The sequence below is a fragment of the Amyelois transitella genome, chromosome 13 (assembly GCF_032362555.1).
Source record: "Amyelois transitella isolate CPQ chromosome 13, ilAmyTran1.1, whole genome shotgun sequence".
Taxonomy (NCBI): domain Eukaryota; kingdom Metazoa; phylum Arthropoda; class Insecta; order Lepidoptera; family Pyralidae; genus Amyelois; species Amyelois transitella.
The window spans coordinates 1547261-1563335 of NC_083516.1; the positions used below are offsets into that span (position 1 = coordinate 1547261).

Genomic DNA, 16075 nt, shown 5'->3' on the forward strand with positions numbered 1-16075 from the left:
TCAAGTAACAACAAAAAATTTATTTTCTTTTCCTTTTGGCGGCGTGTTTGTTCGGCTTCCCCTTGATGCGTCGCCTCACGCCTATCGCCTCCTCTGTGTCGTCGTCGTCGGAGCCCGCGCTACGCTTTTTTCCCTTAATCGACTTTTTGTCGTTTAACTCTTTCATTTCCTGAAACAGATATTGTAAGGTTACGTTGACGTATACTCGAAATAGTCTCAAACTACCCTTGGAAATGTGGGTATTATTTAGTCTGTATAAGACATTATTAATGTCGTCTCTACATTTCTCAGTCTTTCGATAAAGATACAAAAAAAGTGTATGCCAACTACTTATATTTTTACCCAAATTGTAGAAATCAAGGCAAAAAGAGTTTATAAACAGGATTCTTTTTTTCGTCAGTGGGATAGCATTGCTGGCAACCTGCCTCTTACTCTTATTGACCAATAAGCCATCCACTTAGCGTGGCTTTCGAGACTTGTGACTGTGTCAACGCCGTAAAGTAATAAAGACGCGTTATGTTTGTTGTAACAATTGTAATTGCAACGCCAAATCACTTATTTCCCTCTATTGCAAGCAGTAATTACACTAATACTAGAGGCCGCCCGCGACTTCGTCCGCGTGGAATCAATCCCGCGGGAACTCTGGGATAAAAAGTAGCCTATATGATATTCTGAGTCTTCAGCTACCTACCACATACCAAATTTCATCGTAATCGGATCAGTAGTTTTTGCGTGAAAGAGTAAAAAACATCCATACTGACATCCTGACATAGGTACTTACAAACTTTCGCATTTATAATATTAGTGGGATAACTAGACTAACATCACGCTATTGAAAAAAAAAAAATATTTGACGCACAACTATATTTTTTATTGCCAAGTAACTGTTCCCTATAATGCTGCAAAATTAAATAATACTTACAATGTTGGTGAGCCGCTGAGCTTCGGAGACTCTTTCCTGCAGCACCATTACTTCGTTCTCGTCGCACGCGTACAGAGGAAGCTGTTTGCCGATCAGCTGTTCTATACGCTGGTATAGCTCGACGTCGTACTGGAAAAATAATATTTCATTGAAAAAAACTCTTATCAAAATATTGCATTGTCATCGGTCCTTGATACGTGTGCAAAGTCCCAAGTTGATCAGACGTTTAGAAACCAGTGAAAATTAAGCTCAAAGATTCCGTTACATACATAGATACAACCCAAGCTAATAAAAGCGTAGTAAAATATATATATATATATATATATATATATTATTTTTTACATTTTACAGCTACCATGACAGGAAAGACCTAATGCTTTGGTATAGTAAGATTTTAATCTATCATAAAATAAAACACTCCAATGTCAAAAATACCAAGTACAGTACTACCAAATCGTATCGGCAATATTCGTGGGCGCCAGAATAGCGCAACCTACAGCCCCGAATCAAACCGAAAGAGAAACTCAAAAACGATCTTACTACAAGTACATTAGACTTTAAATTCCTTACAAAAAGTCTCCTGCTATCTCCCTAGTAAGAGCGCACAGGACTCTCGCCTGGAGGATGCTCATGATAAAAACCTTACCCACTTATCGGGAAGGACGCAACCAGAAACTAATTCCAGGATGATAATGATTAGACATGTCCCATGAACAGTAATAACCTCAAATCATTGTTGACAAGTAAAGCTTGCCACAGTAGGTCCCGGGTTCAAATCCCGGCCAGGGCATGATGAGATACGAACTTTCTCTGATTGCCCTGTGTCTGAAACGTACAATTACAATAGAGCCAGATTTCGTAACAAAAGTGATAGACGTCAAAAATACCAAGTATAGTTTTTCTATCACTTTTGTTAGAAAAAGACGCAAGACTCTATTGTAGGTAGGTACTTCATTATCAGGGCCGTAGGTAGACGATCGTAGCTCATCACCCATGACAATGGAGCAAAGGTGATGACGAAGCGCCAATACCTGTGAAACGAAGGTGATGGCTTTCCCCGAGCGGCCGGCGCGGGCGGTGCGGCCGACGCGGTGGATGTAGTCCTTGCTGTGCAGCGGGATGTCCAGGTTCATTACCACGTCCACGTGGGGGATGTCCAGACCTCTGCGGGTGAAAGTTTCATCATTAAATGGAGAATGTTATTTATACATACATATAATCACGTTTATATCCCTTGCGGGGTTGACAGAGCCAACAGTCCTGAGCGGACTGATAGGCCACGTTCAGCTATTTGGCTTTAAGATAGAATTGAGATTCGAGTAGTGACAAGTTTCTAGCCTATCGCCTAAAAAAAGAATCTCAAGTTTGTAAGCCTATCCCTTAATCGCCTTTTACTACATCCATGGGAAAGAGATGGAGTGGTCCTATTCTTTTTTGTATTGGTGCCGGGAACCACACGGCACTGCATGTTATTTATGTATATATATTTATGGCTCTGTCTACCCCGCAAGGGATATAGACGTGACCATATGTATGTATGTATATATTTATGTACATCAAGGAAAAAATAAGAATAGAACTTAAAGTGATGTTTAGTACAAGGGCATTACTTATTTCTATTTTCTTTTTTGCCTTCATCGGGTTTGACGAAGAGTCTACTTTTTCGTAGGAAAGCAAAGGTAAAAGAATAAAATCTTAAGAAGAAATATTTTGGCGTAGGCGCAGCCAAACCGCTGTAAAAAAAACATTCAGTTACATTAAATCCACATTTTGTAACCAACCAAAATGCAGTGTGGTTACCGGCACCTAAGAATGGGACCCGTTCATATCTGTCCCATGGATGTCGTAAAAGGCGACGAAGGGATACGCTGGTAAACGTGGGATTCTTCTTGTAGGCGATGAGCTGGCAACCTGTCACTATTTGAGACTCGAATCCATTATAAAGTCATACAGCTAAACATAGCCCTTGGGTCTTTTGGAAGACTGTTAGCTCTGTCTGCCGCGCTAAGAATGTAGACGAGATAATATGTATTTATGTATGCACCATATAGATTGTATAATGTAAAATTAAATTTAAAATTGAATTAATAGAGGAGGTGCTGTGTGGTTCCCGGCACCAATACAAAAAAGAATAGGGCCACTCCATCTCTTTCCCATGGATGTCGTAAAAGGCGACGAAGGGATAAGCTTACAAACTTGGGATTCTTCTTTAAGGCGATGGTCTAGCAACCTGTCACTATCTGAATCTCAATTCTATCATTAAGCCAAACAGCTGAACCGTGGCCATTCAGTCTTTTCAAGACCGTTGGCTCTGTCTACCCCGCAAGGGTTATAGACGTGACCATATGTATGTATGTATAAATAGACGACCGCTCACCTAGATGCAACATCAGTACATATCAGAATGGACCTGCTCTTGTTCTTAAACTTGTTCAACGCGGCCAGCCTCTTGTTCTGCGACATCTGTCCATGCAGAGGTACAGCAGCCAGACCGAGGTTGCGTAGTAACAACGCGCAACGCAATGCGTTTGCGCACGTCGCGACGAACACTATGATTGAGTTGCCAGCCAGCTCGTTGATTATATGTACTAGGTACACGTCCTGTGGGGATAGAGGAATTAAAATTATATACATACATACATAAAATAGGGGTAGACAGAGATTAAGTATATATATATTTCGTTCCACTTACAATCTCTGCATACGTCTTTAGAATAGAATAGATTTATTTTCAAAATTGGATACAAGGTATCACTTATTGACGTCACATCACATAAATCTAATTATAACTACCTACTACCGCTTCCAAAGCGCATGTGTAGAAGAAACGGCGGAACAAACTACACTGCAGCATTTTCATCGGACGTCAATTTACAAATATAGATCCCTTAAATCTAAATCGTGGACAGCAGAAATGCACATTGTCTACATTAAAAAACATGAATGAATGTAGAACTAATTATGTCAATACAAATTCATTTCAAATTCATTACATCCACATTCAAATACAACTTTTAGCAAGCTCAGCGGTTTAAGGTACTCTTGACTTGACCTTTCAATGTCAGAACGTTATTTATTTGATCAAGGTACGTTCGACTAGGCCTTCCCACTTGTTACGAACTCCTTAGAGTATTCCGAACTCCTTTGTAAAGGACAAGCACTTTGTATTTTAAAATAAGAAAAATAATAAAATAAATGACAGTCTGGTTTTAAGCGTGCATCATCTTTTATTTACCAGCGCAAATATTTATTATATATCAGCAAATTTCCTATATTTTGGTCCTTTTCGAGCTAAAAACAATAAAGATGATTACACGAAGTCATAATAAAAAAATTGTTGAATGTGAACCAACTCAGTCTACATCAAAGGAAAAACAAGGTGAGAATATTGATAATTCTTTATGTTCTCGACGGTCCTCGGCTTCCTCAAAAACAGTACGTAGGCTTGCTCTCCAGGCAGAGCACGCACGTCGCCTAGCAAATTTAGAGGCCGAACGGGAACGCATAGCCTTAGAACGAGAGCGCACTGTCTCTGAATTAGAACTTCAAGCCCAACTCGCCGAAATTGACGACGATACAAATAGTTGTAGAAGTTCCCGTCATAGTGAGTCAGTGCGTAGTCATCCTTGTGAGACTGTACAGAGTTGGCTCGACCAATGTCATAACCCTACTTCAAAAAACAATTTACAGTGTTCGCAGGAGTTTCAGCCTAATGTGAGTGTAGCCTCCGGTCTCCCTACCGTTGTGAATACTGCGGCTCATGAAGCCTTCATGACGGCACCGGTGAGCTTGCCTCGGCCCACTGCTGCGCACGGCGTGTTCCAGGATATTACTCCGACTGCTGTCGATATCCCGGGCACCTTCCTCGTGCGCCACAATACTCCAAACAGTATTCAACACGATCATTGTAACAAAAATAAAACAGAAAGTAGGGCAAACAATGACTTTCAGGCACTTGCCCGGGCTATCTCGGAGCTTAACACAAAGAGGCCAAAGGTGAGTAATATTCCCTTACCAATTTTTGACGGTAAACCTTCCGACTGGCTTATATTTAGGAAAGTTTTTGATAGCACCAAGCCAGCCTACACCGACGCAGAAAATTTAGCAAGATTAAGTACGGCTTTGCGAGGAACGGCCCGAGAAGCTGTTTCCATCCGACTCGTCGCTGCATCGGATCCCGAGGAGGTTATATCTCAACTACATAAAACCTTTGGACAAACCGAGTTGATTATTTTAGGTGAGGTCAACAAAATTAAATTATTCCCTCAAATTATTACTTCAGAGAGCAAGGAAATGACCGACTTTGCATGTAGGGTCCGCAGTTGTGTAGACACTATTAAGTTACTAAATCAAGTCGAGTATTTATATTCGCCCGAATTATCCAATGCCATCATAAGTAAGCTACCTTCCGCATTACGAGACCACTGGGTTCACTTTGCCTTTGAAAGAGCCGCTACAGGTATAAGCAAATTGGAGTTACTTTCTCAATTTTTGGACTACGAAACAGAGGTTCGAAACAAGTTCGGTTACATTGAGAACTTTAATTTGTTAGGTGCTCCCAGTCAGAAAAATAAGGGCAAGGTGGTAACCACTGAATGTACTGTAACTTCTTCTGAACCCGAAGAATCATCTACTGCTAGAAAATACATTCAGTTAAACTGTCGCTATTGCAATTTAACTAATCACGCTATAGAGACATGTAGAAAGTTTTTAGCTTTATCTGTAGACGATAGATGGCGTTGGGCGAAAGAACAAAAGGTTTGTCATCGTTGTCTTAAAAAAGGTAATCACAAGTATCGCTTTTGTAAATCAAAAGATGCGTGTGTTGAGGCGTTATGTGGTAAAAGACATCACAAATTGTTACATCGACCTTCGCATGAAGTTAATTTGGCGATTGATTCTGAAGATCAGTCAGCAAGTCAATCTGTTTCAAATTTGAGTCAACAAGTCATCACCCATACTGATATGAAACCGAACTTAAATATTTATCCTTTAAAACCCTTACTTAAAATAATTGCAGTTACAATTAAAGGCCCTACACGTTCTTATGACACTTACGCTTTATTGGATGATGGTTCAACCGGAACTTTTATTGATTTTAAAATATCCAAGCTTATAGGTGCTCGTGGCCCAAATGCCCATTTACGAATGGACTGTGTAGGGGGGTTATCAAGAGAAACGGCTATAGAATTAGTAAATTTTGATATTCGTGGTCGAAACTGTAATGACTTTTATCATATTAAAGCTAGGTCATTAGATAATCTTAATTTAGGTGCCCGACAGACGGTTTGTAAAGAATTTGTGAATTCATATTCACATCTTTTTGATATTAGTGACGATGTGGTTTATGAAAACGCAGAACCTACAATTCTTATCGGAGTCGATAACTGGCATTTAACTATATCAAGGGAAACTCGCAGTGGTACTAGATCTCAACCCGTAGCATGCCGAACAGCTTTAGGATGGGTTCTTTATGGCGTGGCTCAAAGCAAAACAAAACAAGTTGAATTCGTTAACCACTGCACCTTAGACGATTGCGACAAAATAAAGTCTATGATCAAAGATTATTTTAAATTGGATTCAATAGGCATTACGAAGAAAGAGCTTAGATCGTCGAGTGATGAAAGAGCAATAAGGATCTTAGATAACACTGCCCATCGTCTCCCGAATGGACAGTATGAGGTAGGGCTTTTGTGGCGAGATGACAACCTTTGCATTCCGGATGGCAGTTATAATCTAGCTTTAAGTAGGTACATGAGTTTAGAACGAAAATTTGCCAAAGATCCACAGTATGCAAATCAATATAGAGTTAATGTTCAAACCACTATTGACAAAGGTTATGTAGAATCTTGTGAGTTCCCACCAAACCCAAAAGCTACTTGGTATTTACCACATTTCGGAGTTACGAACCCCAACAAACCAGGAAAACTACGTGTAGTACACGACGCTGCCGCTAAATGTAACGGTGTTAGTTTAAATAATATGTTATTGTCTGGCCCTGACTTACTACAATCTCTTTTTGATATTCTTTTAAGGTTCCGTGAAGGTAAGGTTGCAATATCAGGAGATATTCGAGAGATGTTTCCGCAGATAAAAATTCGGGTTCAAGATAGAGACGCGCAACGGTTTTTATGGCGTATAACTCCTGATTCTCCTATATCTGCTTTTAGAATGTCTTCTCTGATTTTTGGCGCAGTTTCAAGTCCTTTTACTGCATTATATATTAAAAATAAGAACGCCTTAGAATATCAGTCAAGGTTTCCAAATGCCGTCGATGAAATCTTAAATAACCATTATATGGATGATTTTCTCGGAAGTTTCGATAATGTAGAAGAAGCGGCAGCAATAGCACGTGATGTATTTTTTATTCATAAACAGGCTGGTTTTGAAATGCGTTCTTGGGTTTCAAATTGCTCCAAAGCTTTAAAATTTATACCCCCAGAATTAAAAGTTCAGAACACTGAAATTGAATTAGGAAATAGTTCTGTTCCTGTTAGAACTTTGGGGTTAATTTGGTTTCCTTTAGATGATGCAATAGGTTTTAATATTCATTCATCTATTTCTGATTTTCCAGAAAACCCCACGAAACGTAGTGTTTTGTCGCACCTTATGAGCGTTTTCGATCCTTTGGGTTTACTATCTCCTTTAACAATCAGAGGCCGAATCCTTTTTCAGGAAGCTTGGCGAAACAAAATAGGTTGGGATGAAACATTACCAAACAATGAAATTATAAAATGGAAACAATGGTTTTTAGATATTTCTGATTCGGCAAAGTTGCGAATACCGCGGTGTTACATGCATTCCTCAAACTTGACAGTTCTAAAGAGAGAGTTACATTTATTTTGTGATGCAAGTAAAGTTGCATATGCTGCAGCTGCATACTGGCGTTTTACATTTGCTGATGGAACTGTAAAAACCACCTTAATTACTAGCAAAGCCCGTGTAGCTCCAATAAAAATAGTGTCTATTCCAAGATTGGAATTACAAGGTGCTCTAGTAGCAGCTCGACTGGCAGCTTCTGTTGTCAATGCTTGTATCAATAAACCATCCGCGCGTTTCTTTTGGTGCGACTCTAAGAATGTTCTTTCTTGGATCCGAACTAAAACATATAACCTCAAACCATTTGTTGCACATAGAGTTTGTGAAATTTTGGAAATCTCGTCTGAAAGCGAATGGCATTGGGTTCCCACCGTTGAAAATGTTGCAGATGATGCCACTCGTTTCCGGACTGGTAGCATAAGCAAAAGGTGGTTTGAGGGACCTCAGTTTTTATTTTTGTCTCAAAGTGATTGGCCTACAGAGTCAACCACGAATATTTCATGTATGTTGGAGACAAATAAAGATATTACTTCTACAAATTTTGATACACAATGTAAGAATTTTTTAGTTGCAAACCCAGAACGTTTTAGTTCATGGTTGAAGTTTCAACGCGCAACAGTTTTAGCTCAAAATTATCTAAGATTATTAAAGTTTAGGTGTTTGCAAAAAAGCGGGGTAGATATTAAGTTGATTGTATGGCTTGATGGCCACATTACTCGTTTCGATCTGAAGGATACTGGTAACTGTACCAATCGGACACCATATAGCCCTGATCCGACCGCAGAAGATTTACTTCGAGTTCGCCTTCATACATTTCTTGCCTGTCAAAGATCTGCTTTCTCTGCTGAATATAAATGTTTGATCAATGGCACTCCCATACAGGCAAGCAGTAAACTTAGTAAACTTGAAGTCTTTATAAGCGATGATGGTTTGATTCGATTAAAGGGACGTGCCCAGTTAGATTTAGACAACGAAACGAAGGACTTTGTCAGACATCCAATAATCCTAGATGGAAATTCTAATGCCATCAAACTTTTAATAATGTTTTACCATCGCAAGTTTGCCCATGCCAATAATGAGACAATCTTAAATGAAATGAGAAAGGATTTTTTTATATATCGACTGAGAAGTATTATCAAGAAAGTCGCTTATCAGTGTCAATTCTGCAAAAATCGAAAAGCTACGGCATCAATTCCTCCTACTGGAGACTTGCCTCCAGCTCGGCTTGCGCATCATAAACGCCCGTTTACATTTATAGGGCTCGATTATTTTGGCCCTCTTAAAGTAAGCATTGGAAGACGATCAGAGAAGAGATGGGTGGCTATTTTTACCTGTTTGACAGTAAGAGCGATTCATATTGAGATAGTTAACAACCTTTCAGCCGATTCAGCTGTAATGGCATTACGTCGTTTCATTGCCAGACGTGGTACACCATCTGAGATTTGGAGCGATAACGGAACTTCTTTCGTCGGAGCTACCAAAGAACTAAAGGAGCTGTATGGCGCTCCTGTGACTACTTTTGCTGCTAATAATTATATAAAATGGCGGTTTATTCCTCCTGCAGCTCCATTTATGGGCGGATGTTGGGAAAGATTGGTTCGTTCAGTTAAAAATGCATTAAAAGTGACCCTTCCGCCCGGAAAATGTTATCCAGAAGAATTATTGACAACGTTACTAGCTGAAGTCGAAGCATTAATTAACGCTCGCCCTCTCACTTTTGTAGCAGTTGAATCTAATGATGAAGCTCTTACCCCCAACCATTTTATTTTTGGTTCAAACTGTGCAAGTACGATACCCCTTCAACTGACTGACCGGGATTTGATTAGCCGCCAAGACTGGAAGAGAGCTATACGTCTATCCGACCATTTTTGGAAAAGGTGGATTCATGAGTATTTGCCATCGCTGATACCCAGGCAAATAAATTCGCCCAATCACCGGAATTTGGCTGTGGGAGATGTCGTTGTTATCATGGACGAAAACCTTCCTCGAGGCATGTGGCCCAAAGGGCGGATTGTGGCTGTGTACTTGGGAAAAGACAAAAAGGTTCGAATGGCAGATGTAACCACTGAAGGCGGAGTATTTAGAAGACCAGCAAGAAAATTGGTGCAGTTACCTGTATTCCAAAATTCTTAGTTTTAGTTTAAGTTTCAGTTTGTATTTGGGGGGGAGAGTGTTACGAACTCCTTAGAGTATTCCGAACTCCTTTGTAAAGGACAAGCACTTTGTATTTTAAAATAAGAAAAATAATAAAATAAATGACAGTCTGGTTTTAAGCGTGCATCATCTTTTATTTACCAGCGCAAATATTTATTATATATCAGCAAATTTCCTATACCACTCCTGCCTTTCAATTCATTATATATTTGCTTGGTTAAATTGCTTTCATTTATCGTCTCCACATGAATAATATAATTAAAATTTATTAATGAATTATTATTATTATACTAGTTATTTTCAAAAAATAAAAGTGTTTCCATTTTCTTACGCACTAACGCTTCAGAAGCAGCAGTAAACTTTACTTTAAGTAATTTATTTAACGTCAACCAATGTTGTGAAACCAAAAGATGTTATTAAGTGATGTTTAAATGTCTCATAAAATAGAATAAAAATTTTGAAATTCAATTAAGTTTTCTTTGCCTACCCCACGTAGAAAGTGGGAAAAGGCTTTCTTGAAGAGAAATAAAACCAATATGTATGTTTGCTTAGACAGAGAATTCACAAGACTCTGTGTCAAATCCTGATTTAAGGATATATACCTTATATTTAACAGGAGTGGCCATATATTACGGATACATACCTTATATTTAACAGGAATAAAGACGTAATATTGCTGAAGTTTATCCACAGTCTGGTATTTCGTGGAGACCTCCACTTTAACTGGGTCCTGTAAGGACGCCCGCTGCAGTTTCTGGACTTTCTTCGTCATGGTGGCGGAGAAGAGGTACGTGCGGCGCTCCCGAGGGATCACTCGCAGTATCTTGTCCACTTCCACCTCGAAGTCCATGTTGAGGATGCGATCAGCTTCGTCCATTACCTGATAGATAATTTATATTGTAAAGATGTGTTGTTTTTTTATGAGATTTAATTCAATCATAACGCCATACAGCTGAACGTGGCTTTTCGTTCTTTTCAAGACTGCTGGCTCTGTCTTTACCCGCAATCCATTCAAAATTATGGTACATTGTGATTTTTCGTCATGGTAACAGGACATGTAACTAATAAATATTGCTTCGGCCATGTACACCCAAATACCCAAGTGAGTTAGTTTCCTTCATAAAATTTACTGTAAAACTTATCAATTCTAATTTCAACTTTTTTTTAAATTTGAAAACTGAACCAGTATTTGAAACAATATCATTAAAAGTGCCTTGCTACAAAAAAAAAAACAATTAAAGTATACTCACAAGATACTTCAAAGCTTTCAAATTAAATCCTTTTGTGTTCTCAAGGTGGTCCACCAGCCTTCCGGGAGTGGCGATGATGATGTGGGGTTTCTTGGCCAGGACCAGGGCCTGGGCCACCATGTCCATGCCGCCCACTATGACAGCACATTTCACGCCTATACTGGCACCTGCCGAGGAAAAAAAGAAATTATTGTATTATTTTTGCCTGGTTACTAACAGGCATCATTTTTATTTTCAAAAAATGGTAATTTGGCAATAGAATAAAATAATATAGATTTATTTTCAAAATTGGATACAAGGTATCACTTATTGACGTCACATCACTTAAGTCTAATTATAACTACTACCGCTTTCAAAGCGCATGTGTAGAAGAAGCGGCGGAACAAACTACACTGCAGCGTTTTCATCGAACGTCAATATACAAATATAGATCTTTTTAATCTAAATCATGCACGAATGCACATTAAATAGTATAGGATATTTTCAATGTAAAAGAAGGTGATGTGTATTTAATTTACACAACACTTGCATATTTACCGAATTAGGAAGGAAAATAGCAAAATGCTCAAAAACATTTAAATTATTGCTCTAAAATAGAAAAGGTCAATTAAGTAAGGGACACACCTAAATCATAGAGGCACTATCATTAAAAATGGGGCCAGAGTTACAATCAGAATATGATCTGGTAAAGACGGTGAAAGTTGGATGCAGGTCACCACCAACAGAGCGAGGTGGAAGTCATTGGGGGAGGCCTATATTCAGCAGTGGACATCCTACAGCTGAAATGATGATGACGATGAACCGTCAGAAAGATGCATTGTTAGGTCAGAGTAAGAATAAGAAGATATCAAAAGATGATCTTACCAAGTGCTTCAAACTGTTCAGAAATCTGAAATGCCAATTCCCTGGTGGGCGTGAGAATGAGAGCAAAGTATCTCTGTGGGTTTTCCAGTAACGCCTGTAGTATCGGCAGAGCGAAAGCTCCCGTTTTGCCAGAACCCGTCTCTGCCAAACCAATGATGTCTTTGCCTTGAAGGGCCACCGGAATGGCTTCTTTCTGAATTTTTGAAGGTTGCTTCCATTTTAACTCTTCACACGCTTCACACAAAACATCGACAATACCCTAAAAAAAATTACATAATAATATATAACAATAAATTAATAGTATTCTTATCCATACTAATATTTTTAAGGAAAGGGTTTGTATTTTTGTTGTAGTTAGCAGGTAAACTTAACCCGTATTGGATCCATGGTTACACATCCAGTTGTCTGAATGTGCAGGTTTCCTCATGATGTTTTCCCTCACCTTAAGAGCGTCGGTTAGTAAGTATTCACACTATTGTACGTATAACTTTGAAAATAGTCATTGGTACATGGCCGAGTTGGGATTTGAACCTGTGCCATTCTGCGTAACACGCATTTTAACCGATTCGATGACCGACACTCTTAACTCAAGGATACCATATATTACGGTAAAAAAAATATAAATACCAATAAACCATCAACCATATAAGAAATCATAACCTATAAATTAACTGCATAAGATTAAGTATAGCCATTCTCGAGAAATATAGAAACAATGTGGTAAGTTAGTCGATATATATTAAATAGATAGATAGATATCTCATTGATTTAGAGTGGAACTTCCAAAATATTGAATGGAATAATGTTATGCAAATAAATACTTACCAAATCCTTGAATGTAACCGATTCGTCTTTATTTTCTACAGTTTCTTTTTCTGTCTCTTCCACCTGCTCGTCCTCTGAACTATGAGGATCGTCATCAGCAGCCATTTTCTTAAAATTACTATGAATAAGTTACTGATTAAATACACATGTGGATCCCAAATCAAAATCAAATCAACAAAACACTCGAACTCGACTCTACAATAGATAGGTAGGTTGACAACTGACAATGACAAAACTTAATGTCACATTAAAATTCCCTATATATTTTTTATTTCTATAAAAAATATATTTGTTAAGGGGGTGTGGCAAGCATGCCAAAGTTAAGACTCACGAGCCTTAACTAGATATACTGCACTCTATCATGCAATATGTTTCACTATAATGTTAACTCTTAAAACAGACTCATGTTTTGTCTTTGAGTATGTAAACAATAATCACACTTTGAGCTATTATTATTACGTGTTTGAATGAATTTATGATTACGTGTTTCCTATAATCGATTAGTCGGCATTTTATTTGGTTTTTGTAAACCCAAATTTAGTCCACTTTATCGATTCAATCAAAGAGCTATTTTAATTCGTGGATTAGATTTGGACGCAGAAATCTTTTTTGTTAAACGTAAATTAAGGCACCTTATCAATTGAAAGAGCTATTTTAATTCGTGGATTAGATTTGGACGCATAAATCTTTTTATTTTGGCTTCTTTCAACAAGGATAAAAAAAAGCCACTTTTTGACTATGACGTGTAAATTTGACAAGAGAAAGAATTCAACATTTTAGGTTATGTTAAGCTATTCTTAATGCTTTATTTATTATTTGCTTCGGTTTCGTTCATTCGAGATCGATATTTGGTGTGAATATCTAGTAAGGACTTCCAATTTTTACCGTACTTTATCAACGAATATGGCTAAGCATCATCCCGATCTTATCTTCTGCAGAAAACAACCCGGCGTTGGTATGTATTGTTTATTTTTCAACCGCTTCCATAGGAGCATTGTTTATGTTACTTATAATTTTACACTTTACACTATTTTCAGCTATCGGTCGCTTATGTGAAAAATGCGACGGTAAATGCGTAATTTGCGATTCATACGTACGACCGTGCACGCTGGTTCGTATTTGCGATGAATGTAACTATGGCTCATATCAAGGAAGATGCGTCATATGCGGAGGTCCAGGCGTCTCAGACGCGTACTACTGCAAAGAGTGTACTATACAAGAGAAAGATGTAAGTAATTTTATGAATCCTACTCTTTGAAATCCTTGTTTAATACAAATACAGTCCATCTGGGCTTATTCTACAACATTTACTTAATATTTCTTCCTGTCTTTTCTGTTAAGAGTAGAGGACAGTCTGAAACAGATTTATGTGGACAGGCATCAGGTTTATCTGTATGTTCCTTATTCTGAGGCTATTGATAATAAGATCTCTTCAAGGCAAGAGTGAATACACTCTATTTGAGCTTGTGTGCACCACATTAGGCCTCATCTTGCTCATCACCAGGCAAATTGAGGTCAAGCGCACTCAAATCTATTATAAAAAAAATCTTATAAAACTAGACAAATGTTGCAAAAGTGGCATTCTCCATTATTGACGACACAGTATACACATATAATTACATCTATATCGGAGTAGATGGTGCCAACAGTTGAAAAGACTGAAAGGCCAAGTTCAGTTGTATGGCTTAATGATAGATTGAAATTTAAATAATGATCTGAACCTTAACCTTAATAACATACCTTAATAATATATATATATATTAAATTTTTTGTTTCAGAGAGACGGGTGTCCAAAGATCGTGAATTTGGGCAGCTCCAAGACAGATCTGTTCTACGAGAGAAAGAAATATGGATTTAAGCGGCACTAGCAGTAGGGTTCTTTTTTAGTTTTTATTATAAAGACATTTTTATTTTGTGATTTTTAAGTCTAATAGCTTAAGAAAGCTATGTTGTTTATACTAATTATTCAATTATTCAAAAACAACCCTGTAAAATGATATAGGGTTCGGTTTTTTGCCCCCTCTAGTCTATCTATGGTCGACAGCATACCAACTGCAGGGGAAACTCACTTTTATTAAAAGGGGTAAAAAGACCAGATAGTACTCGCTCTGAATAATGTTGGCTGGTGGACTTGTGCGGTCATAAAAATGGGTAAAACCACCACAAAAGCCAAGATGCAGGTGTTTATTTTTAATAGCACTGTGTAACTGGCCAACGATACTTGTCCTGACAGAATTTAAGATAAAAAATATATTTGACTAGAGGCCGCCCGCGATTCGGTCCGCGTGGAATAAATCCAGCGGGAACTCCGGGATAAAAAGTAACCTTTATGTTATTCTACGTCTTCAGCTACCTACATACCAAATTTAATCGTAATCGGTTCAGTAGTTTTTGCGTGAAATAGTAATAAACATCCATACTGACATACTCACAAACTTTCGCATTTATAATATTAGTAGGATAGATATTAATTATCTAGAAATACTTTCCATCATATATGACTTATATATTTCCTTTTTTTTCTTTATTTAATTTAGGGATTTCTGTGTTTGTATACCTTGTAAAGTATAATATTTATGATTGTATAAATCATACTTGTAACCGAAATTTAAATAATAGTTATTACATTTCTGTGGAATTGTAAATTTTGAAATTTCTTGTAATCACAGAGTTATTCATACTATTACTGTATTGTAGAAAGTACCTCATAAAAATAAATACATAAAACAATAAAATAAAATACAGTTGTGCAAACTCACTTTTATTTTTATTTTCCAAGTATCAGATGGAAACTTGATTTCTAATTTTAGTTTAAAGAAACAAACACAAACGTGATTGACGGCTTAAACTATATTTATAACTATATAATTAGCTGATATTTACATAATATTTATACGACTTTGAACTGTACTTATTTCAATATATCTACAAATTTATTACATATTATAAGCATTATTGTCACAAATTACTCTTAACCTGAGAAAAAAGCATTTAACTACGGGTTTCTACACAAACAATTTTTTTTCTTAATATATGTCCTTGCCTTTTAACGAACTTCGATGGGAAGCAGATATAAGGTCTAAGGTAGTACAGCCAACACCACATTAACCTATCCAAATGCAGTGTGAACTGGCCTCCATTACAACAGTCATAGTTCTGTTGTAGGGTAACTTGTCATGCGGCTGATTGTACACCCAAACTCAAATGCATGGGTTCAAAAAATTTCGTTTTGAAAATACAT

The 16075-nt window shown here is 37.6% G+C and overlaps 2 protein-coding genes across 2 annotated transcripts; one reads left to right on the plus strand and one right to left on the minus strand.

The window, feature by feature from the left end:
- Positions 1 to 13037, minus strand: LOC106135215 (ATP-dependent RNA helicase DDX47). Its single transcript, XM_060947445.1, has 8 exons — positions 12835 to 13037; positions 12010 to 12268; positions 11146 to 11312; positions 10539 to 10775; positions 3300 to 3523; positions 1954 to 2086; positions 923 to 1051; positions 1 to 169 (listed from the first exon to the last, which is right to left on the minus strand). The coding sequence occupies exons 1-8, from the start codon at positions 12937 to 12939 to the stop codon at positions 20 to 22; spliced, it is 1404 nt and encodes a 467-aa protein (XP_060803428.1). The 5' UTR covers positions 12940 to 13037; the 3' UTR covers positions 1 to 19.
- Positions 13038 to 13572: 535 nt separating this feature from the next.
- LOC106135216 (PHD finger-like domain-containing protein 5A) lies at positions 13573 to 15592 on the plus strand. Its single transcript, XM_013335456.2, has 3 exons — positions 13573 to 13789; positions 13872 to 14062; positions 14613 to 15592. Exons 1-3 carry the CDS (start codon positions 13738 to 13740, stop codon positions 14700 to 14702), a joined length of 333 nt encoding a protein of 110 aa, XP_013190910.1. The 5' UTR covers positions 13573 to 13737; the 3' UTR covers positions 14703 to 15592.
- The last annotated feature ends 483 nt before the right edge of the window (positions 15593 to 16075 follow it).